At 49.2% G+C, this 22,139-nt stretch overlaps 2 protein-coding genes across 2 annotated transcripts; both read left to right on the top strand.

Moving 5' to 3' along the window:
* Positions 1-1,493: 1,493 nt before the first annotated feature.
* On the top strand, positions 1,494-2,205 carry PtA15_11A379 (uncharacterized protein; the record flags this gene model as incomplete). The annotated part of the gene is made up of 2 exons (XM_053161280.1): positions 1,494-2,119; positions 2,187-2,205. The coding sequence occupies 2 exons, from the start codon at positions 1,494-1,496 to the stop codon at positions 2,203-2,205; spliced, it is 645 nt and encodes a 214-aa protein (XP_053025243.1).
* A 9,433-nt stretch (positions 2,206-11,638) lies between these two features.
* PtA15_11A378 (uncharacterized protein) lies at positions 11,639-13,171 on the top strand (the record flags this gene model as incomplete). The annotated part of the gene is made up of 5 exons (XM_053161279.1): positions 11,639-11,788; positions 11,935-12,018; positions 12,089-12,272; positions 12,334-12,943; positions 13,015-13,171. 5 exons carry the CDS (start codon positions 11,639-11,641, stop codon positions 13,169-13,171), a joined length of 1,185 nt encoding a protein of 394 aa, XP_053025242.1.
* Between the last annotated feature and the right edge of the window lie 8,968 nt (positions 13,172-22,139).

The following is a 22,139-nucleotide window of genomic DNA, read 5'->3' as shown; positions in this document are numbered from 1 at the left end:
ATTTTGCAGAAGGGCGAAATGACTTTGGGAAGAGGGATACCTGTGATCAGGTGGAAGCCAGAGGAAAGTCGGTTACGGGGATGAAGCCTGGGCATTGGCCGGTGGCCGCATATCCTTGGGCTTTAAATATCCATCCTTATCACTCCTTCTCGGAGCGTCTTCCCCATCTGGCCAGGCACTGAGGTTTTTCTGTTGGTCGTAATCCAATTTGGTCAAGCTAGGTGTGAGGCACGGCCTACTATTCAGTTAGCTATATATTGGCTCTGAAGTTTATCCAAGAGGACAACTCGCAGGTGCTTTAATAGTAAGTCGATCTTTTAAGTTTATCGGGATGTTCGATCAAACTTAAGTGTAATGATAAGGTTTTGTTTGTTGAATAGAGAATGATTTTCTCGAAGTTATAGTATGTAATACTTTTTGAGGAACATTATTGACAAAGAATATTGCAATGAGAAAGAGAGAAAAGAGAGCAACAAGATTTTAGAAGGAGACAAAGATAACCCAAAGAGAAATCACAACCTGAATGACGTCATAAAATGAACACGTCATAGCTATGACGATTGCATTACTTCGTTCCAATCTAACAGGAACTCCGATGCTCAATCAAAGCTATCAGATCAGATAGATCTTAAGCCATAAGTTAGCATGATAAAGACCGGAAGTCCATAAAACTTCCCAGCATCCGTTACACTAGGTCGCTTGATTTAGACGCCCTCCGGAACTAGGCTCGGCCCCGGAATGCAGCCTGCTCTTTCGGGTCATGGACTGGAACAGAGACCGTATCTGGACGGTCCTTTGACTGGCCTTGTCCTAGTTCAAGGAGCCCCTTACGGGTTAACTAAAGTGTCTCTGAAACCTTGGCCGAGGCAGCCTGATTTGGGTCGGCGTGACGTAGTGCCGTTCACTAAGTCCGCCCGGTGCCTGGCTAGGTAGCCGGTTCCTTGGACAATCCAAAACTCTTGCTGCGCTTCCGTACAGCAGACATTCTTAGCGCACAACAGAAACTGTTGATAATGAATGCAAAATGCCTTACTGTGACAATGAAGAAAAACAGTCTCTCTGGATTTTCACCACCATTATCACAAAGAATGTATTTCTCCATGTTTGCAAATGATCCTTTCCTGCCCATTATGTAACAGAAGAGTATGTTATGAGTTAAGAACAAAAATCCCAGGTGATTTTGATAGGGAATCCTGTCTCCGGAAGCTGCTTGCCATGACACTTTCTATATGCTTTCTTTCATGGCTTGTAGCTTAGGGGCAGCTGGTTGAAAAGGAAAAGGTTCTTCTATGTAAGTTGAATCATTATTCATATTTGCCTACCTCTCCAGGTCATTAAAATTCCTAATACATTATGATACTCAGAAGCAGGTGTCTAGAACTCTTCAAATCCTTTGTTACCACTCCCATTTTATTTCTTGGCTTTCCAACCAAAAACATTATCTTTCCCTCATATTAAATTTGGTTAATTATTATCAGTCCAACCGGCCCTCGATGGGTGCCATGCCGATCGGCATGGGCATCATGCTGCCCGGCCGACCCACCGGCCAGATGTCGCGCAGTCCGAGCACCAACGCCCTCCCCGGGATCATGTCGAACGGGGCCCGGGATACGAGTCGACGGAGCGGACGGGGATCGAGACGGGACGGCGCGCCCAGCCATCCGCCCTCCTCGAGCGCCAACAACCCCAACCTCAACCGGGGGATGTCGATGCAGCAGATGTTCCAGGTGGAGGCCGTCCAGCCTCTGCAGCCGTCTGCCAACAGCTGGGCGGCCACCCGGGCCACCGTCCTGGAAGAGAACTCGCCCGAGCTGGTGAACCGCAAGGTGAAGGCGCTCCTGAACAAGCTCACGCTCGACAAGTTCGAGTCGATCTCGGACCAGGTGATTGCCTGGGCCAACAAGTCCGAGAAGGAGCACGACGGCCGGATCCTGCGCCAGGTGATCGCGCTGATCTTCGAGAAGGCGACCGACGAGGCCCACTGGTCGGAGATGTATGCCAAGCTCTGTCGCAAGCTGATGGAGAAGCTCTCGCCGGGCGTCAAGGACGAAAGTCCGGTGGACGTGACGGGAAACAAGGTGCATGGCGGGCAGCTGTTCCGGAAGTATCTGCTGAACCGGTGCCAGGAGGACTACGAGCGGGGGTGGAGCAAGCGGGACGAGCTTGCGGCGGCGGCGGCGGGCAAGGCTGCAGACGACGCCGTGAAGCAGGCTGCGAATGAGAAGTCGCGGGCGGAGGCGTAATGGGCGACAAGGAGGAGACCTATAGCAGCAATAGCTGTGAGTGAGATGACACGGGAGCGCGGACACGAGCGAGGTGGAAGCACACCTATAGCAGCAATAGCTGTGAGTGAGATGGCATGGGAGCGCGGACACGAGCAAGGTGGAAGCACACCTAAGACCGAGTGAATGAGATGTTTGAATGAGTTTTGATGATGAAGCAATCAAAGTGAGAATGAATGAAAAACAACGACTGTATACTGACCTATAGCAGCAATAGTTGTGAGTGAGATGACACGGGAGCGCGGACACGAGCAAGGTGGAAGCACACCTAAGACATGATATTGATGAGATGAGAGTGTGAGAACAAAGGAGATGAGATGAGGGCATACCTAAGACCAAGTGAATGAGATGTTTGAATGAGTTTGATGATGAAGCGATGAAAGTGAGAATGAATGAAAAACAACTACAGTCTAGGTAGGGGAATCACTACATAATCACTTAGGTTTGTTGAGTATCATCATCTAAGTTCAAACCTAACTGGTCTAAGTCCGCAGCACGGCGCATGAGAGTATGCCTGGCTCTAAAAGCCTCAATACCCCCCCTCTCTCATTGCCGCTGTATCTTGAGGTCGGTGATGATTTGCTGGTGTTTTTGTCGTCCAAGCGCCTTGGTGCACATGTCCACTTTTTGTTGATTTGTTGAAACGTAATTGATGTGAATTAAACCTGTGTCGTGGACCTCTCGGAGCCAGTGATAGAGTATGTCGATGTGTTTGGATCTTTGTTGAAAGATGGGGTTTGTTGCGAGGGCGATGGCGCTTTGATTGTCGACAAAAACTTTGAATTTGGTGGTGAACTGAACTGAAAGACTCTGGAAGAGATACTTGAGCCATACAGATTCTTGGACGCCTTCGAAAAGAGCGCGGTACTCTGCCTCTGTTGTCGATGTGAAGACGGTTTGCTGCTTTTTCAATCGCCAAGAGAGAAGATTGCCGGCGAATAGCGTGACTTAACCTGAATACGACCGTCGATCGTCGGTGCAGTTGGCGAAGTCGGCGTCTGTGTAGACTGCAATGTTTTCCAGTTTGCGCAAACCGGTCAGTTGGATTCCGTGATGTTTGGTGCCCGCTAGATAACGAAGAAGGTGCTGGACCGCCTTCCAGTGAGCCATTCCTGGCTTTTCGAGGTGTTGAGAAAGTTGGGAAACCGTGAATGATATGTCAGGTCTGGTCGAGACTGAGAGATAATTGAGTAGGCCTAGCGCCTCCCGGTAGTTGACGTTGAGTTGCTTGAAGGAATTGTGATCTGCGTCGGAGGCTTTTGTCAGCCTGGAGTTGGCTACCATTGGCGTCGAAGTAGTCCTGCAGTCCACCATGTTGTAGTTTTCCAGGATTGACTGGGTGTAGACTTCTTGATTGAGAAGGAGGGTGGTCGAAGATGACCGAGTTAGTTTGATGCCGAGTATGTGTTTGGCTTCACCAAGATCTTCCATTTTGAATTTTGACGAAATGAGTGATTTGAAGCGCTGAACGTTGTGGCTGATGATAATCATGTTGTCCACATAGACGTGGACGAAACATTCCCAGTTGGGAACCTGAGAGGTGAACAGACATGGGTCTGCAGGAGATGGAGCAAAATTGATTGATTCAAAGAAGCTGCGCAATTCTGCATACCACACTCGCGGAGCTTGCTTGAGGCCATAAATAGCTTTGTTAAGCTTCAAGCAGTAACCTTTGGGTACGTCGAGACCAGGCGGGGGGCGAAGGTAGACCAAGTCTTTGAGGTTGCCATTTAGAAAAGCGTTCTTGGCATCCATTTGGTGGATGTCATATCCACGGGAGAGACCGACAATGAGCGCGGCCCTTAGACTGGTAGATCGGCCTGTCGGAGCATAGGTGAACCCGACCCCGTCCTTCTGCTGGGAGCCTTGCGCACACAGTCGCGCTTTAAATTTCACGACAATACCCTCAGAGTTCTTCTTTTTACGGAAGACCCAGACGGTACCAAGAAGAGATTCATTGCCTGGGATCACTTCGATGTTCCAAACCTTGAGGTCCTTCATGGCCGCAAGCTCTGATTCCACCGCTTTAGTCCAGGATGATGCTTCAGACGAGAGCATCACCTCGCGATAAGTGCGAGGAATTTCGGACACAACTAGTGCTCTGGCGAGGTTGGCCCTTCTTTTGGTGTGTAAGATGTGCGAGGGATCGATGTCGGAGCTGATGTTCTTTGGCGCAATGTCTGAGGTGAGACGAATGTTGTAACCTGGTTTGGGTTGTTTGGGATTGACGTTTTGCTGACACGGCTTGTTGTTTGTCTCCTGAATAGTGACTGGAGGATCTGCAGAGTCCAAGCGGTCTTCTGAATCTGAGTTGTTGAAGAAGGAATTGACGTCAATTAACGGTGTGGTGTTCAAACCAGTACAGGCCCTCCAGATCATCAGAATCTTCAAGTCAGCAAGATCCCCAATCTCAACAGCAAGACGTTGACCTCAAGATCCCTCAAGATCCCTTCTCATGCTTTCCCACTTCCTCAAGATTCTCAATCCCTCCCAGATTTTTCCTTATGCTCTTTTCATGTTTCTTGGTCCTAACACATGAGTCATGTGGGTTTTGTTTTGGTTGTTTGTGTTGTTTGTTGTTCTTCTTTGCTCTTTATGTTCCTTTCCTTGGTTTCTTCCTTTCTTATTATGGTTTGTTTCTTGTTTTAGTGTTGTGGTGTTTCTTCTTTTTCCTCTTTTCTTGCTTGATGTTTGTAGTTAGGGATGTGATGACATGTCCTGTGACATGTCACTCCCCAGAGTCCAAGTTCGAGTTTGAACTTGGAGGATGGGATGGCATGGGACTTGCTCTGATCCAAGAGAAATTCCATCACCTTTTTTTCTGATCCGCTGGCAGTATCCCCAGCACTATTCCTGATCCCCTTATCATCATCATTCGATCCTCAACAAACCAACCACCGCCAACGGTATTCCATCCCCGTCGTCTCTCAAAAATCCCCCCCCCCAACACTATCACTCTTTTCAATCCTCATCTCATTTCTCGGACCACCCACGAGGGCAGCCTCAACAGCACCTATCCCCTCAACGCTCTGCCTACCACCTGGCACGGTAGGAGTTCCACATTTGGTCCCCCGAGCCGGGATCAAACCAGCGACCTCAAGATTTACAGTCTCGCCCTTATGGATTTCAAGACAATTGGCGGTTGAGGCGCTCTCTCTTTTGATTCCTATCATTGATCTTTGCTGGTTCCTGCTCCGGTGCTCTTTCCCCGATCTTCTTTTCTTTTTCGCCTCTAGGCATTTCGGCTCAGGCGCAGTAGGTGCTTTGTGGTTTTCGTGGAGGACTGGAAGACTAGAAGTAAGTCCTTTCCAGTCGTGCACCTCCAAGGGTATCGCTACACATCGTCAAAGCATCACTTCAGCCACATACGTGAGCCTCGCCGCGCTTTCCTTCATCCTCGTCTAGGTTCCCGGGTTCTTCCTTCCATCCTCGCAGAGCTCGTCGTTTGAGGATTGGTCCGAGATCGTTTCAGGACCCGAACATACTCAGAAGATCAAGCCCAGGCCGATTGTTCAGATTGCATCTCTTTGATTTCGATCTTGATCTCTATCTGTTCTTCTGCGTGGTCGACCGATTGGAAAGCACGAATAGCCAGACCGGAACGATCTTTTGGCTCTCCTTCCTCCGCTGACCTGTAGAAGTCCACCTGATTGCCCCTAGACGGATCCCTCGCGGCCTCGCCCCTCACCTTCCTTTCCCTTTCACCTAGGGACGCCTGACTGAACAACAGATCATCTATCGAGCCCCGATCGGCCCTGCCGATCATCTGAACGTCCTCCCGAGTCCCTCCAATTGTTTGAAGAGCCCCCAAGCTTGTATACCTCCCTGGTGGGGGAATCTTGCTGTCGGAAGTTTCGAAGTCGTCTACAGAGCCGTCCTGGCCTTTGTCCTTTTTGTCCTGACGCCCGACAGAGCCCCGATTGTTTTCAGACAACCCACCCTCGTCTCAGGATCTCGCTTGAGGACTCAAATAAACCGACTCACCCAAAGGAAGCCTTGATATGGCTTTGCCACGGGACGCAGAAGAGATTCCGCCGAAAGACCTTTCGGCCGCATCGCTGGATTCCGTTACTGTGGACGATGTTGCTAGGATGCTCCAGTTGTGTGAGGAGCGATTGCTGAAGAAATATCCCATCTCCCCTTCCGTCATTCGGCGACCGTTGATCTGTTATTATTGTCATGGCGAAGGCCATGGTACAGCCCACTGTTACGAGCTCAGAAATGACAAAAACATCCGCCTTGTCGAGCAGATAGGGCAGAATTATTTCCTTCCTACGGGCGCTTTGATACCTTTTGATCCTAGCCGACCAATACGCAGCATTGTGGAGTCCTTTCAAGCCTCAAGTCCCTTTGCCCGTCCCCTGCACGCGCTACATAAGTCTAGTTGCGTCTCTTTTAAGCCATGGTATCCGCCAGTGCACTCAACGTCCTCCCGAGCTGCGTCGGCTCCCCGGTCTCATCCTTATCATTCAATCCGCAAGACACCTACCTCCAAGTCAAGCCAGTCCAAACTGCAGTCATCTGATCTATTTTCCTAGCCAAGTGTTGTTGGGTCTGCCAAGGCGGTGGACTCCGTTCTTAGGAAGATTGCCAATCTCTTGGTTCCAGGTTTTTCTGTTTCCAAACTTCATACTACTTCTCTCGCCCTGGTGGAGGGTAGGAAGAAGCAGTCTCAACGTTGTTGGAAGGCTTTTCCTATTTCTGGAGCAGAAGATTCTGGTTTTGATGCGGACAATGAAGGCTCTGATTCAATTTTGTCTTCATTTGACGGCACGCGTCAAGATCTGGCGGCTCCATCTCCTCCCAATCCCATTTTCAAGGTCGTTCCTGGTTTTCAGCGCCGTCCAAAGGCGGGAAATTTAGCTGTGTCTTCCAATCTCAAACCCCTCCGAGATGAGGTTAAACTATCTTTTCCGATTCCTGGTTCCAACTCCCTCTGAGATGAGGTTAAACTAGATTCTCAGACACCGATCCGCCTCCGAGATGAGGTTAAACTAGATTCTCCAACACCGATCCGCCTCCGAGATGAGGTTAAACTAGATTCTCAATCCTCCTGTTTGATTTTTCCTCAACCTTCCTCCAAGCATCAAGTTGATCAATCTAAGTCTTCCCGATATTTTTCTGATCATCCGAGCAATTCTCGGGCTCTCTCCCCGTCTCCGATCCGCCTCCGCAATGAGGATAAACTACCTTCAGCTTCAATCTCCAATCCCCTCCGCAATGAGAATAAACTACCGTCAGTTGAAGGTTGTCTCCGCAATGAGGGTAAACTAGGTTTGTTGCATTTTGATGAGAATGAAGGATGGTATTTACAGGTTCCTTGTGGAGGCATAGGAGTACAGAAGTAAGTCCTCCCATGTGTATGTACCTCGGGTAGCTACTACCATTGTTTTGAAAACATCACATTCGCCACATATGTGAGCCTGGCGGGAATCTCTTTTCTTCTTCTTTTTTTAGTTCTTAGGCTGGCGTGGTGGAAGGAGCAGACTAGGGACAGTCTGCAAATGGTGGGTGGATGTGGTGTTCAAACCAGTACAGGCCCTCCAGATCATCAGAATCTTCAAGTCAGCAAGATCCCCAATCTCAACAGCAAGACGTTGACCTCAAGATCCCTCAAGATCCCTTCTCATGCTTTCCCACTTCCTCAAGATTCTCAATCCCTCCCAGATTTTTCCTTATGCTCTTTTCATGTTTCTTGGTCCTAACACATGAGTCATGTGGGTTTTGTTTTGGTTGTTTGTGTTGTTTGTTGTTCTTCTTTGCTCTTTATGTTCCTTTCCTTGGTTTCTTCCTTTCTTATTATGGTTTGTTTCTTGTTTTAGTGTTGTGGTGTTTCTTCTTTTTCCTCTTTTCTTGCTTGATGTTTGTAGTTAGGGATGTGATGACATGTCCTGTGACATGTCACTCCCCAGAGTCCAAGTTCGAGTTTGAACTTGGAGGATGGGATGGCATGGGACTTGCTCTGATCCAAGAGAAATTCCATCACCTTTTTTTCTGATCCGCTGGCAGTATCCCCAGCACTATTCCTGATCCCCTTATCATCATCATTCGATCCTCAACAAACCAACCACCGCCAACGGTATTCCATCCCCGTCGTCTCTCAAAAATCCCCCCCCCAACACTATCACTCTTTTCAATCCTCATCTCATTTCTCGGACCACCCACGAGGGCAGCCTCAACAGCACCTATCCCCTCAACGCTCTGCCTACCGCCTGGCACGGTAGGAGTTCCACAACGGCGCATCCAGATCCAATTTGTCTTCAGCTGAGCGCCATTCGAGGACATTAAGCAGAGAATCGGGGGTTGTAGATGGGGTTGACTGAGGTTGTTCTTCGAGCTCGTCAAATTTGAAAGGTGTGAGAGGGTCGAAATGGAAGGAGGGATCAGCTGGAGAGAAGAGGGGACTCCTGGGAAGTCTGTCTCGACAAAGGTAACGTTGTGACAGCGCTCCACTTTTCCTCCTGGTAGAAGAACGCGCCAGTTATGCGTTCCCAGCTGATATCCGACTAGGATGCCTCGTTTAGCCGTGTTGCCAAACTTCCCGTCACGAAGTTGCTTTGGGATGTTGACGTATGCCAGGCAGCCAAAGGGTTTGAGGCAATTGATGTTGAAAGGCGATCCAAACCATTTGTTGTGCGGAGTGTCCCAGCGAAGCTTGCGCATGGGAGTGATGTTTTCCAGGAGGACTGCTGTGGAAACAGCCTCTGCCCAGTACTCAGAAGGGAGCTTGGCTTGTTTGAGCAAGCACCTCGCTTTTTCGGATGTGGATTGGTTTCCACGCTCAGCAACTGAGTTTTGCTGCGGCGTGTAAGGAGCCGTGACTTGAACGGTGACGCCTTTGCTTTTAAGGAAGTCGAGGAATTCGGTTGAATTGAACTCGCCTCCGCCATCAAAGATTACTGTCTTGATGTTGACTCCGTGGTGATTGGTGACTTCATGATAATATTGCATGAAAAAGGAAAAGGTTTCGGATTTTTTTGATAACAAATAGACATGGCGATAACGTGTGAAATAATCTGTAATCTTGAAGTAGTATTCTTTCCCTCCGAAAGAGCAAGGATTGATACGTCCGCTGAGTTCCATGTAGACGTACTCTAGCGGGCGTGATGCTTCGGGGAGAGATCCTGGGAAAGGAAGCCTGTGAGATTTTGACAGGGAGCATGCGTCGCAGTTGAATTTCACTGCCTTCGTGCCCGGAAACATCTTAGCTAAAGCCTTAATGTTTGGGTGTCCCGCGGATCTGTGAAGAGTTGCAATGTCAGATGACGTTGCGGTGTTGGCGACATGAACAGTGGACTGACCTTGAGAACCGGGAGCCAACTTGATGTTGCAGACGCCGCCTATGACCGCTGTGGAGAGGACGACCGACTTGTTGCGGATGAGATCAAAGGTTGATGGACTAGTCCGGACCACGTCACAGCCACGTTCAAATAATTGTCCAAAGCTGATGAGTGTGCCCGCTAGTCCTGGAACGTGAAGAGCCTTGAGTTTCAGCTCGGTGCCGTCGTTGGCGATGATTCGCACATAGCCTTCGCCTATGGATTCAAGGTGGTTGCCATCTGCGAGAGCTATTTGAGTCGTCCTGCTGTGGTAGTCGGTGAAGCGATTCCTGTCGCTGAACATGTGGTGGCTGGCGCCACTGTTGAGGAAGCAGGTATCATCGGACTTGACAGCTGACAACGCCTTGCGGATACACAGGAGACCGCTGCTGGTTGTGCTGATGGAGGAAGTATCGTCGTTGTCGTGAGCGTCGCTAGCTGGCTGCGTGGTGCTTGCAGTCTTGGCGGTGGGCTGTTTCTTCTTTTTGAGAGCTCTACATTTCGCGGCCGAGTGGTTGGTGTCTGGGTTGTGAGTGCCGGGAGTGCAGAAAGGAGCTGTAGTCGCCGCAAGCGCTGACTCCTGTTTGATTTTTGGAACAGGCGTGACTGAGGTGGATTGCAAGGAGACTGAAAGAGAACCAGTGCGCTCGTTCTCGAGTTCCGACTTGATCAATGCGATTGTGATTGGTCGTTGTTTGAACAAACTCGCCTTGATGTGCTTGAACTCTTCGGGTAGTTTGTTGACGATGATTTCTGCTAGAAGCGATTCTTTGAGATCTGCTTTCTCAGGAGTGCCAATGGCCAGACCAACCGATGCGACTCGATTTAATCCGGCGTTGAGATCGTTGATGAAGGTGGCGACCGAGTCGCGATATGGAAAAGTACAGAAGTCAAGATATACTACTGACTGATTTTGAGCTGAGTGAGATTTGTAGTATCCCACGAGAAGGGCCCAGATGAGGTTGGGCTTCTTCATGTTGGCTTCGGTGACGAAGCGTTGGTGGTTCGTTTGACCGATTGACTGGTGGAGGATACCAGTGACTTGCTCTTCCTTGTCAAGATGTTTGGCCAGAAGAGTTGCGTTGGTTGGTGCGGTGCAGCCTTCGAGGTATTTTGCGAGCTTGTGTTGCATACAATAACCTTGAATTTTGATTTTCCAAGCATCCCAGTTTGTGTCGTGGAGGACCGGAAAAGATTTGTTGTCCGACATGATTGGCGTGATGATTTGGCGAGAGCTAAATGGAGCGCAGGCTCATAACCTAATGGGCGACAAGGAGGAGACCTATAGCAGCAATAGCTGTGAGTGAGATGACACGGGAGCGCGGACACGAGCGAGGTGGAAGCACACCTACAGCAGCAATAGCTGTGAGTGAGATGACACGGGAGCGCGGACACGAGCAAGGTGGAAGCACACCTATAGCAGCAATAGCTGTGAGTGAGATGACACGGGAGCGCGGACACGAGCGAGGTGGAAGCACACCTAAGACCGAGTGAATGAGATGTTTGAATGAGTTTTGATGATGAAGCAATCAAAGTGAGAATGAATGAAAAACAACAACTGTATACTGACCTATAGCAGCAATAGCTGTGAGTGAGATGACACGGGAGCGCGGACACGAGCGAGGTGGAAGCACACCTAAGAAAAGATATTGATGAGATGAGAGTGTGAGAACAAAGGAGATGAGATGAGGGCATACCTAAGACCGAGTGAATGAGATGTTTGAATGAGTTTGATGATGAAGCAATGAAAGTGAGAATGAATTAAAAACAACTACAGTCTAGGTAGGGGAATCACTACATAATCACTTAGGTTTGTCGAGTATCATCATCTAAGTTCAAACCTAATTGGTCTAAGTCCGCAGCACGGCGCATGAGAGTATGCCCAGCTCTAAAAGCCTCAATAAGGCGGAGGCGCAGGGCAAGGAGGGCCCGACGAAGGAGGCGGAGATCCTGTCGGACGAGTACTATGCGGCCCAGAAGGCGAAACGCCAGGGCCTCGGGCTGGTGCGCTTCATCGGCGAGCTCTTCAAGCTCAACATGCTCACCGAGCGCATCATGCACGAGTGCATCAAGAAGCTGCTCTCGAATATCGACACCCCCGAGGAGGAGGACATCGAGTCCCTCTCCCGCCTCATGATGACCGTCGGCGGCCTCCTCGATCACGAGAAGGCGATCTCCCATATGAACGTCTATTTCTCCCGCATGCAGACCATGTCCAGTAGACCCCATCTCAGCTCCCGTGCCCGGTTCATGATCCAGGTCTGTCTCTCCCTCTCCCTCTCTCTCTTGGGTGTTCTTGTGGGCTTATTTCTTTCTGCCGGATGCGGGTGTAGGATGTCATCGATACCCGGAATAACAAGTGGGTCGGACGGAACGTCGCCGCTGGCCCCAAGCTGATCTCGCAGATCCACGAAGAGGTGAGTTTTACCTTTTTTTTTAGAGAGAGAGAGAAGCTTGTAGACTGATGTGTGGTCGCGCGGGTATCAGGCGGCGCAAGCGGCCGCCGAGCAGTCCCGCCAGGCGCAGCAAGCCAGCAACAAGAACAAGATGAACGACCTGTCGCGGGGCGGAAGCCGGGCGGGGCGCAACCGGGACCAGCCGGGCGGGGACGGCTGGTCGGCGGTCGGCGGGCCGTCTGCGCCTCCGCCGCGGCCCTCGAAAGCCGGCGACCGTCAGTACCTCCTCTCTCTCCTCTGCACCTCCGGACTGACGTTTTTGTGTGGGCTGTACAGTGACGCAGTTTGGCAAGCTGCGCGACACGTCCTCGTCTGCGCGGGCCTCCTTCGGCCCGTCGAACGTGTTCGCCAATAAGGGCAAGCTCAAGGACGCCAAGCTGGCGCCCGAGCCCGCCGTCGCCGTCGCGCCCAACCCGTTCGCCGCCCCGCAAGAAGGCAGCGGCCCCGGGCTGTCGCGCAAGCCCAGCGTCGCCGAGCTGGCCGTCCCTGCCGCCGCCGCTGCGGGGCGGCCCAGGCTGAACCTTGCGCCCCGCACCCTGCCGCTGCCCGGCGACGCCGCCGCCCCGGCATCCGAGGAGAAGAAGGAGGACAGCAAGGAGGAGAAGGACGAGGCGGCGGTGGGCCGGGCCGTGCAGGCCTCCGTCGACGAGTTCTTCCACCTCCGCTCCGTCCCCGAGGCCCTCGCCTCCCTCGCCGCCCTCCCCGTCCCCCGCCGCCCGCTCCTCGTCCAGCGCCTGCTCGAGGCCGCCGTCGAGCGCAAAGAGCAGGACGTCCGGCTCGCCGCAGGCCTCTTCCACCGCCTCGCCTCCGACGCCCTCGTCCCCCCCGTCGCGCTCGTCAAGGCCTTCGCGCCGCTCGTCGAGATGCTCGACGACACCGCCGTCGAGTGCGTCCCTTTCCCCCCCCCCCCCCCCCTTACTGAGACAAGTGTGCTGATGATGTGTGTGTGTGTGGCAGTGTCCGGTTCGCGTACGAGTTCACCGGCCTCCTCGCCAAGGCCGCAGGGCTCGCGCTCTCCGACGTCCAGTCCCTCGCCAAGACTATCGAGGCCGACGACCGCGAGACGGCCGCGGCACGGCTGGTGGGGTGTTTCCGCGCCGCCGTGCTCGACTGACCGACCCCCTTCCCCCCCGCCGCTCTTCTTCTTCGTATGCCAAAACCCGCGTAGCTCCGTGCCCGAAGATGCGCCCTGTGTGGGGCCGGTCCCGGCCGATCCCCGTCGGATGTCCGGCTGGACACACACACGCGCGCGCGCTTGGGCCTCCTTATGCGTTCCTCCCTCTCTCTCATCCTCCTCTCATCCTCATGCTCCTACTCTTTTCCTCCTCCTCTTTTACTCCTCCTCTTTTACTCCTCCTCTTTTACTCCTCCTCTTTTACTCCTCCTCTTTTACTCCTCCTCATTTACTCACACTCTTACTCACACTCACACTCTGGTACTCTGGTACTCTGGTACGCTCTCGTATATACATATGCCCCTTCTGCATCCGACTCGCACGCCTCCTTGCCTCCTCAGGGCCAATAAAAAGTGCACACACACATATATACATACATCTTGTTTTTGGCGCTGGGCTGGGGCCCGGCGATGCGCGCCGGCGCCCGGCTCCCGGGTGCCCGCCGGCAGACGCGCATGCGCGAGTTTTGGTGTCGAACGTCGTGTGGGGGTCTGGCGTGTGAGGTGCGTGGAGCCCGCCGAGTGACTCTCTGTGGGCGCGGGACGCGAGACTGCGGCGGGGTGCGGGCCGAGAGCGGGGCCAGCTGGTGACGACTGGGCCCATGGGCGCTGGGCTCTCTGGAGGAATGGGCGGCATCCTGGGTTGCTTATGGTCTCCTGCCCGATGGAGGGCTGGCTCTGTGGGTCCTGCCGCGCAGCGAGGACGGGAGGCGGGTGGCGGGCTCACCGGGCGCAGCAGGCGAGGCGCAACAGGCGAGGCGCGGGCGGTCCTGGATATCTGGCACAATTAAAAGTAAAGAAAAATCCTGCGTTCTGTGATCGTTTGAGCCCGTCCACACTTTGCCCCAACGGCCGGAAAGGAAAGGCGCATGGGTGCGCCCTCTCTCGGCTCTTTGTCGCCGTCTCGTGTTTCCGACTGTCTGGATTGGACCCCATGGCCGCAGCTTCAACAGACCTTTGGCTGTGCCGCCGCCCCTAGCTTAACTAAGCCTCTCGAACGGAGGGTCCGGGGGACCCCGCCCTGAGGGCTCTCCGTAGGAGAGGCTTATGAATAATGTCTGCAGGCTGGCAGACAAAGGAAGGATTTTCAATCCTAAAAACACAAAAACACAATTTAAAATTCACCAAAATATGTACAAGAAAAATTGAATAGACAGTTTTCTTGGCAGTACTGATGGGCAACCTCCCCCAAGTTTTTGAGGCATGAACTCCAAAACTGATGGAAGGAGTTTGTTTTGGAGGTCAAAGGAATCCTGGAGGATATTCCATTGCACTGAAGATCCAATTTTGGATTTTCTGATAATATGCACAATTGAATATCCTATCTGCAACAATTGGGTGGCTACAGGTGTAGGATCTGCAGATATCTGCAGGCTTGTGAATCCAATATCCACAAGGCATGATGGTTGTAATTCCTTGGTTTACATTCCTTTATGTTTTTTTATTTATTTTTAAAACATTAGTACAGCAAAAATGATAAGGATTGGGGAGATGAGACCAGCGCCATTTGAAAGCTGAGATTGAGAAGTGTAATTTGGCTCTGGGGCAGGTCCACAGGAGCTGAGGGGGAGGCTGGGTGATGCTAAGTATTTTTCCTCCAGCCATTGTTGATTTCTTTCTCAGCCAAAATTTTGACTTTGTGCACAAGTCCCTCCCTGCGGGAGGGGCCGCTTTGCGGCCAGCCACAGCGAGCCTCCCACCAGGGGGGACTTGTGTCAAGTTAGCCCCCGCCCCACATGAGGGGCGCTCGAAGCACCGGCTTGGTGGGACTGCTTTTCCGCCTTTGTTGGCGGCCTGGGGGGCCTGGAGGACACATGCGGCGTGCAGCAATCACCAGTATATACATGTGCAAATATAGGTGAAGTTGTGGGTGTATAGATTAGAAGCATACTGCATAGGGAAAGGCTAATACACTATCTCAGCAGGGAAAAAGACCCGCAGGAGCAGGCACTCACCTAAGGGTGTGAGGGAAAACACAGTAGACCCACACGTGTGCCTGTTTCTCTACCCTGCTGGGCTTGGATATAGGCTGACAGCAGGTAAAGAAAAAACTTTCTTGAGAAGGCTTTCAGGATTGGTGGGCCCAATGATGGATAGTTCTGTTGCCGATGATGGCAACATAACCATTTCTTAGCCATTATTGGTACCATTACCTGTAACCCGCAATGTGTTGTGGTGCCGCTGCAAGGTCAGAGAAAAACGAGGATATTTGCTACGTTTCTGGGGCCTGCGGACTGCCAGATAACGGCCTATTTCAGCATCTCACGCGCTATCCAGTGGATAACCCATGGTAACAACCTCAAAAAAAAGAGCCTGTTACGTTATGGGCAAGGCCTGCAAAGACCCCATTAAAAACAATGTGACAGGCAGCGGCGCTTAACAAGGGTAGTTATGTTACCCAAATTATGTGAATAATGACCCATTGTTGGACTTTGGTGGATGGAAAAATGGGAGGGAAAGAGTTTGGGAAAGGCGGAGGACATGATTTCCTGGGGGAAATACAAGCCTCTGACTATGCAAGATCCTGGTTGATTGGGCTCCCAGGCACTGACTCTCCTGGGATCCCTGTACCGCAACAGCTATGATTTGGCCTCTGTAGGGGATGTATTGTCTTTGCAGAAATGTTGGAATTTTTGCAATTTTTCTGGTTTTGTTGTGCACTTAAATTCTTGCTAACGTTTAGGTAAACCTTGCATTTGAGGTTTTTTAAGCACATGAACATCCACACCTAACTTTAAACCAAAACGCCAGATTGACTCCTGCCTGGGATGTCCTTCTGTAACAACCCAGCACTTGGTCCGCCCTTCCCAGCCCCCTCAATACGGGCAGAGGGCAACAGAGAATGGCCATTGACAGTGGGCGGTGGGGTCAAGAAGGCACCCTGGCTCTAGTCATGAACTTGGTTTGTCTCCAAGACAATCTACTGGAGGATGTTGGATCCAGGGGTGGAGCTTGCCTTGGGTCTCATCGGACATCTGTCAGGTGCACCATGTGGAAAAGCTCAAAAAAGATATAAAAAATATGTGTTTGCCCCCTATGGCCCCCACAGTCAACAACACCAGAAATTTTGGAAAGCAGTCCAACAATTTTGAAAAACACAATACAAACATAGATTAGTACCCATTTGGGCAGCATGCTAATTGGGGTGTGGTACAGGGATCTGGCTAGGCCAGCCTGTGCCCTGTGGTCTCCAACCACCTCCCATTGTGCTTTGAGTAACAACCAGTGTTTTCCCATGAACAGGTTACAGGACACCAAGGCTCCTCCCCCTGAAAGATCATCACACGCTGAGAAAGGAAACTGCTGCCAGCTCCCCAATGGCTCACCTGCCTGCCACCCATCATTCAATTGGAGGTCAGCAAGATCCTCAATTGTAACCAGGTATAGTGCAAGTGTGAATATTCTGTAAAAGAAACCTGACGGGTATGTAGCATGCAACAAGAACACAGAGCTAGGTTGACTATCTTCATTAGAGAATAACAATTTGGACCCGGGTAAAGTTGGCACCTGTGTACCGGGTACAGTTGGCACCCGGGTACCGGGTACGGTTGGCAGCTGGGTACTGGGTACGGTTTTTTCCCAAAGCAGGGACCAAGTACCGCACCCGGCACCGCCTGGCGAGTACCAGCAGTACTTTGTGCCTTTTTTTCACATACTTGGCGTACGGGACTGGGGACACCAATTCCCAAGTCCCGCTTGCCAAGAGGTATGTCTATTGGCAAGCTGGTCAAGTCCAGCTTGCCTAGATGAATACACACCTCTTGACGGACTGGGCTTTGACCAGCTCACCGGGAAGAACACCCTCGGCGAGCTGGTGTAAAAATTCAGCTCGCCAGGAGGTGTCTCGGTGAGCTGGACTTTGACCAGCTCGCCAAGAGACACACCCCTTGGCAAGATGGATTTCTCGCCGAGAGGTGTAGCTTTCTCTTGGCGAGCTGGTCAAAGTCAAGCTCGCCGGGAGGGATGCATTCCTCTCGGCGAGCTGGTACAAATCCATCTTGCCGAGAGGTGTGAATTTCTCTTGGCGAGATGGTAAAAGTCCGGCTCGCCGGGTGCGATGTATTAGGCACGGGCTCCAGCCCCTGCCGCATTGGAAGGCACTTGAGCGGGTACCGCAAGCTGTACCTGGGTACCCCCCACTTTTCACAAAAAACCAGGCACCCGGCACCACACCCAGCACCGCCCGGCAGGTGCCGGCGGTGCCAGGTACCTAGCAACGGGTCCAAATCGTTATTCTCTCATCTTCATAGCTAAAAACTTGAATATTGAAGACAGAATGGTGGCAACATTATATCAAATTGATTGATGGATTAGTAAGAAGAAAATGAAATTGGCCAGAATTCCAGAGATTTGATGTCAGCCTGAGTCAACTCAGCTGACCTAAATTCTGCCTTTTTCTACTTATTACTTCATATCTTTTTCCTCTTACAAGATATCCTTGTTTTGACTTCATATTCTGTTTTCTCATGCAATTTTAACCCTAGTTACAACTTACCAATTCTTTGTAACTCTACTCATTCCCTGAGTTCTTGAGTTGTAGCGCGCATGCGCAGTCATGACGTGTCAGCGCTACCAGGCGCGCCAAACCACATGTACATATGTAAATTACATAAGCAAGCTTTGAAAATTTTCGTAGTCAGGATCCCCCTTGCCTGAGGAGAATCTACAGACTTCAGCACACCAGAACCACACCCCAGATAACCCTAGGATCACCACCAAAGAGATTACCACACTCCCAGTATACCTACTGTCACAGGCGCCTAGGATATTGACAGTAAGTAACCTCTTTCACTTAACCTTGTTTATATCAGAGGTACAACTCTTTTTCTGCTTGATCTGCTCTTCTTTGCTGGCCTTCGCTTCTTTGGTGAGAGGAGGCTGTAGCACTCTCTAGCACAGCTTGGCAGCACTCTTCTGAAGAGGTAGCATTGCCAGTGGACGTGCATTCCCACCAGAATAACCTTGAATATCTGCTTATCTTGAATCTGCTCAGTTCCTCTCTCTCTCTCTCTCTCTCTCTCTCTCTCTCTCTCTCTCTCTCTCTCTCTCTCTCTCTCTATCTCTCTCTCTCTCTCTCTCTCTCTCTCTCTCTTATATTTGTATTTTCTCTATCCAAAGAAATCCAAATATTGCCCCCCATTTTCTTGTGTCCTGCTGTCACTATAGAGACTCAGGCTCACACTTGATCACATATTGAACATGAAATTTCTGCCTGAAAACTTGATCAATTGAATGAATTGAAAACTTTGTGGTTTAGAAACTACTTTTCTCTTGTCTTTATCACCTCATTTTGGCTTCCAAATATTCCAGCAATTCCTGAATCTCCTCATGGACTTTTGTGGAGTAAAACTTCATTCTGTTCAGCTCCTGATTTTTGTTTTTTGCCTGGTCATGGATTTCACTAGTGAGGCTTTTTTGAACCACCTTATAGTCTGCAGTCATCTTTGATAATAGATCATATTGGTTTTTGTAGAATGATTTGATGTCAGATGGATTTCTCCGCAGGCGGTGCTTGAATCTGTTGTATTCTTCTTCAGATATAGAATTCACATCTTGTTTCATTCTACGGATACGCTTAGAAATCAAAAGCATCTTGAATTTGTGTTCAAAGTATTTTGGCATGCAGGGTTCCTCTATTTCAGGAAACTCTTTCAATTCCTCAAAGATATTGCTTTGATATTTATTCAAGGTATGTCTGATAATACCGGGGGAAATCTTGCTTTCAATGAAATTCAACATTTCACAAATATCATAAGTCAGGAGTTGTGTGTACCAATGCTTGCTGTGGCGTTCAACTTCCAATGGTAAATTCATTTCTGGGCAAATTTTTACAAGAAGAATTACCAGACGCTTTACTTCAACCTCAAATTGATTTTCATTCATTGATTTCATTTTCTGGAGATGAAGGCTTTCATTGGTTTTTCCCATCAAACCTGTTGAGTGATGAGTAGCTTTGAGTTGATTGTTGTAGTTGTTACCTGATTTGAAGTTGAAAAATGAAAATCTGAAGGAGGGCAATTTATTATTTTTTTGATCACAACATGGAAAATTTCTATAACAATAATAACTGTGCTCAAAGTTGGTGCTGTAAACCTTCAGATTTATCCTATCTTCATCAATCTTGGTGATAGCTTTTTTTATGATGAAAAATGATAGCATTTATGTCCCATGAGTATCAATCTCCACTTCAAAAATACTGTTTTAGAGCACCCACCTTCAAGAAACTGAAAATCAGATAACCAAAACCAGTTTTCAGTTGGATCCGTCCCAGAATATTCTATATTGTATCTTGGGAAGGCAACAAGAATATCGTGCCTCCTAGTAGCAGTTAAAGACCATAGAATTTCATCTTCTTGAAATAGGCTCCTAAGATCTCCCTTATCAATAAATCCATACTTGTACAAAAGATCAATTGTTTTGAGTATGTAAGGCTCAGCTATGTTGTATGCTTGCTCATCTCTCCAATAAATTGATTTTGTACCTTCAATTCTGTAATAGTTGAAGATTTCCTTGATTTCATTCAAAAACAAAGCACCATGTTTCTTCATTGATATGTGTTTTGCAACCAATGTAAAGACACCATCAGGTATTGTTTTTAGAAATTCATCATCTTTTTGACCTTGTCCAAGCAATTCTATCAAATGATCCATGGTTGCAACAGTTGGATTAACTTCCAGTATGTAACAGAGCATTAGTTTTTTGAAGACTGGTAAATACTCATGGTATTTTGCCAGAAATTCTGTAAAGTTAGGTTTCAAAATTCCAGGAAAAACAGATTCATCCAAACCCTCAAGCATGTTAAACTCTTCTCGAAGCCAATTCATTTGTTCTGAATCTCAAGATAGTTGATGTGTGATTCATTGGTTAGTAATGGAACCAAAGGGATTTTTTTAAACAAAAGCCGCTTGCCTGTCTTATATTTTTCCAGCCTTTCCTTCATGATCTCACCTTCTAATAGATTATTTAAATAAACAAAATAATTCAGCAAGTTCAAACAAAAAAGTTATGTATCAAAGGGAATTCAACTAACTTCTTCTGTCCTCCTTGGGCTTCCCCCCTTTATGGCTTAACCTGTTTTGCCAATACAACTTGGGATCTAATTTGTTGCTAGTTTCATCAATGTCCACACAAATTGATGTTGTGAGCTTTTGTTTTTTCAATCTATCCCTGTTGGGAACAGCTAACAAATTGTTTTGGTGGGGAAGATTGGCATGCAGGAAAAATTAGCATCAGCAAAAAATGTAACATTGTGACTGCGGAGTAGAAGAATTATTTTACCACTAGGAGTATTTGATTGACCAACATGAACTTGAATCTCAGCTTCTGCCTTGCCTGGGACCTCAAAAGTAGCAAAAGAAACAGGGATGGAGCATCCAATGACCAGAAGAACTTGAAAAAGCATCTTATTAAGAAGAATTAGCAGAATTATTGAGTGTGTTGATTAGACAGATAGTCAAATTTCTGAATAATGTTTATGCATTTCTTTGGAAGTAGACTGTTTAGGTGGAAATCAATGGAATAAACAACTGGTTGGCTTAGAGGTACTGTTTTATCTCTTCCTTGGCCATGATACATTAAAGGTGGTTGGGTGAGACAAACAGAAAGTTTCATATTGTTGAGTCAATCAACCTGTATAGTATATTTGATGTATACAAAATTTGCAAAAATGTTTCATGATTTCACTCTATTGCACTACAGATCAACCAGTCATGTCACAAATCATAATAGGCATTCATGTGCCATAATGTGAGGACCAGGCAACTACTCAATCTGCTATGCATATGGCTATGAAATTATCCCAGGGGATAATTTGCCAATGAGCCTGGTTTATCCATATTGATGCAAATCCCTCCTTGGGTGTCCCAGGTTTGATTGATTGCATCTTTCCAGGCGGCAAAGTTGGCCTGATTGGAGATAGGTTTGGGATAAATCTTTGCCCATTCTTTTTGAAGCCAAATGTGACTGCTTCAAAAGATGTAAGGTGGGCAGACATTTATCCCTCTGTGAAGCAGCTGTGGAATATTGGGGTATTTGTTGGAGCACTTAGCAGCAACCAATTTCTGTAAGGCATTATAGTCAATATTTTTAAGGTGATCCAATAATCTTTTGGTGAACTTGTTGCTTTCAAAAGCAGCTTCTTCTGCTTATTTTCTGTTGATTAGTACACCACAAACTTCATGTGGCAGTTGAAAATGTGTGTATTGACTGGCAGTAAGGGATAAGGCCCCATGTCCACCTCCACCTGTGGTGGTTGTGGTCGAGGGACAATGTCAGTATGATATGCTATTTTAAGGTTTTAGATCCTTAAACATCCAGCTTCATGGGAGATGGAGAGAGGTTGTTGGTATTTTGGCTGGCAGAAGTTGGGGCAAATCCGGAGTCATTTGGGTGAATTTGAGAGGTTGGTTGATGGGCATAGCCACATGGATGTATCAGATCTGGATGGAGATGGTCAGAGTCCTCCAGATGGATCTAGGCTAACAACTGAGGCCTGCATATTTTAGGGGTGGTTGCAAGACCTGGTGCAAAGAGGGAATGGAATGGAATGGGTGCTTAGTCTTACCTGGTTGGGAGAAAATAGATCTCTGGTCCCCCCCTGGAGGTTGAGTTGTGCACGGGCTGTGCACGGATGTTTGAGCGGGTGCGCAACTTGCGGATTTTTACTGCAACCTTCCTTCTATATGCTGGACTGCACTTTGATTTGCCCCGCGTAGCTACATCCTGTACAATAGCAAACTTAGTCAGTCCTTCCTTCTGAGTTGGCAGGCTGGCGCCCCTCGCTCGAAGCGCGAGCCTCCAAAGGAGGGACTTGGGAGTAAGCGGGGAAATTTGGCGTGAGCGCTGAGGACCGCCTCAACCCATTTGGCTGGTGTCAAACTTCAACACCACACCACCATAGCATCCTGTGA

Source organism: Puccinia triticina, chromosome 11A (assembly GCF_026914185.1).
Source record: "Puccinia triticina chromosome 11A, complete sequence".
Classification (NCBI taxonomy): Eukaryota; Fungi; Basidiomycota; class Pucciniomycetes; order Pucciniales; family Pucciniaceae; genus Puccinia; species Puccinia triticina.
This window is presented reverse-complemented; position numbering and strand designations above follow the sequence as displayed.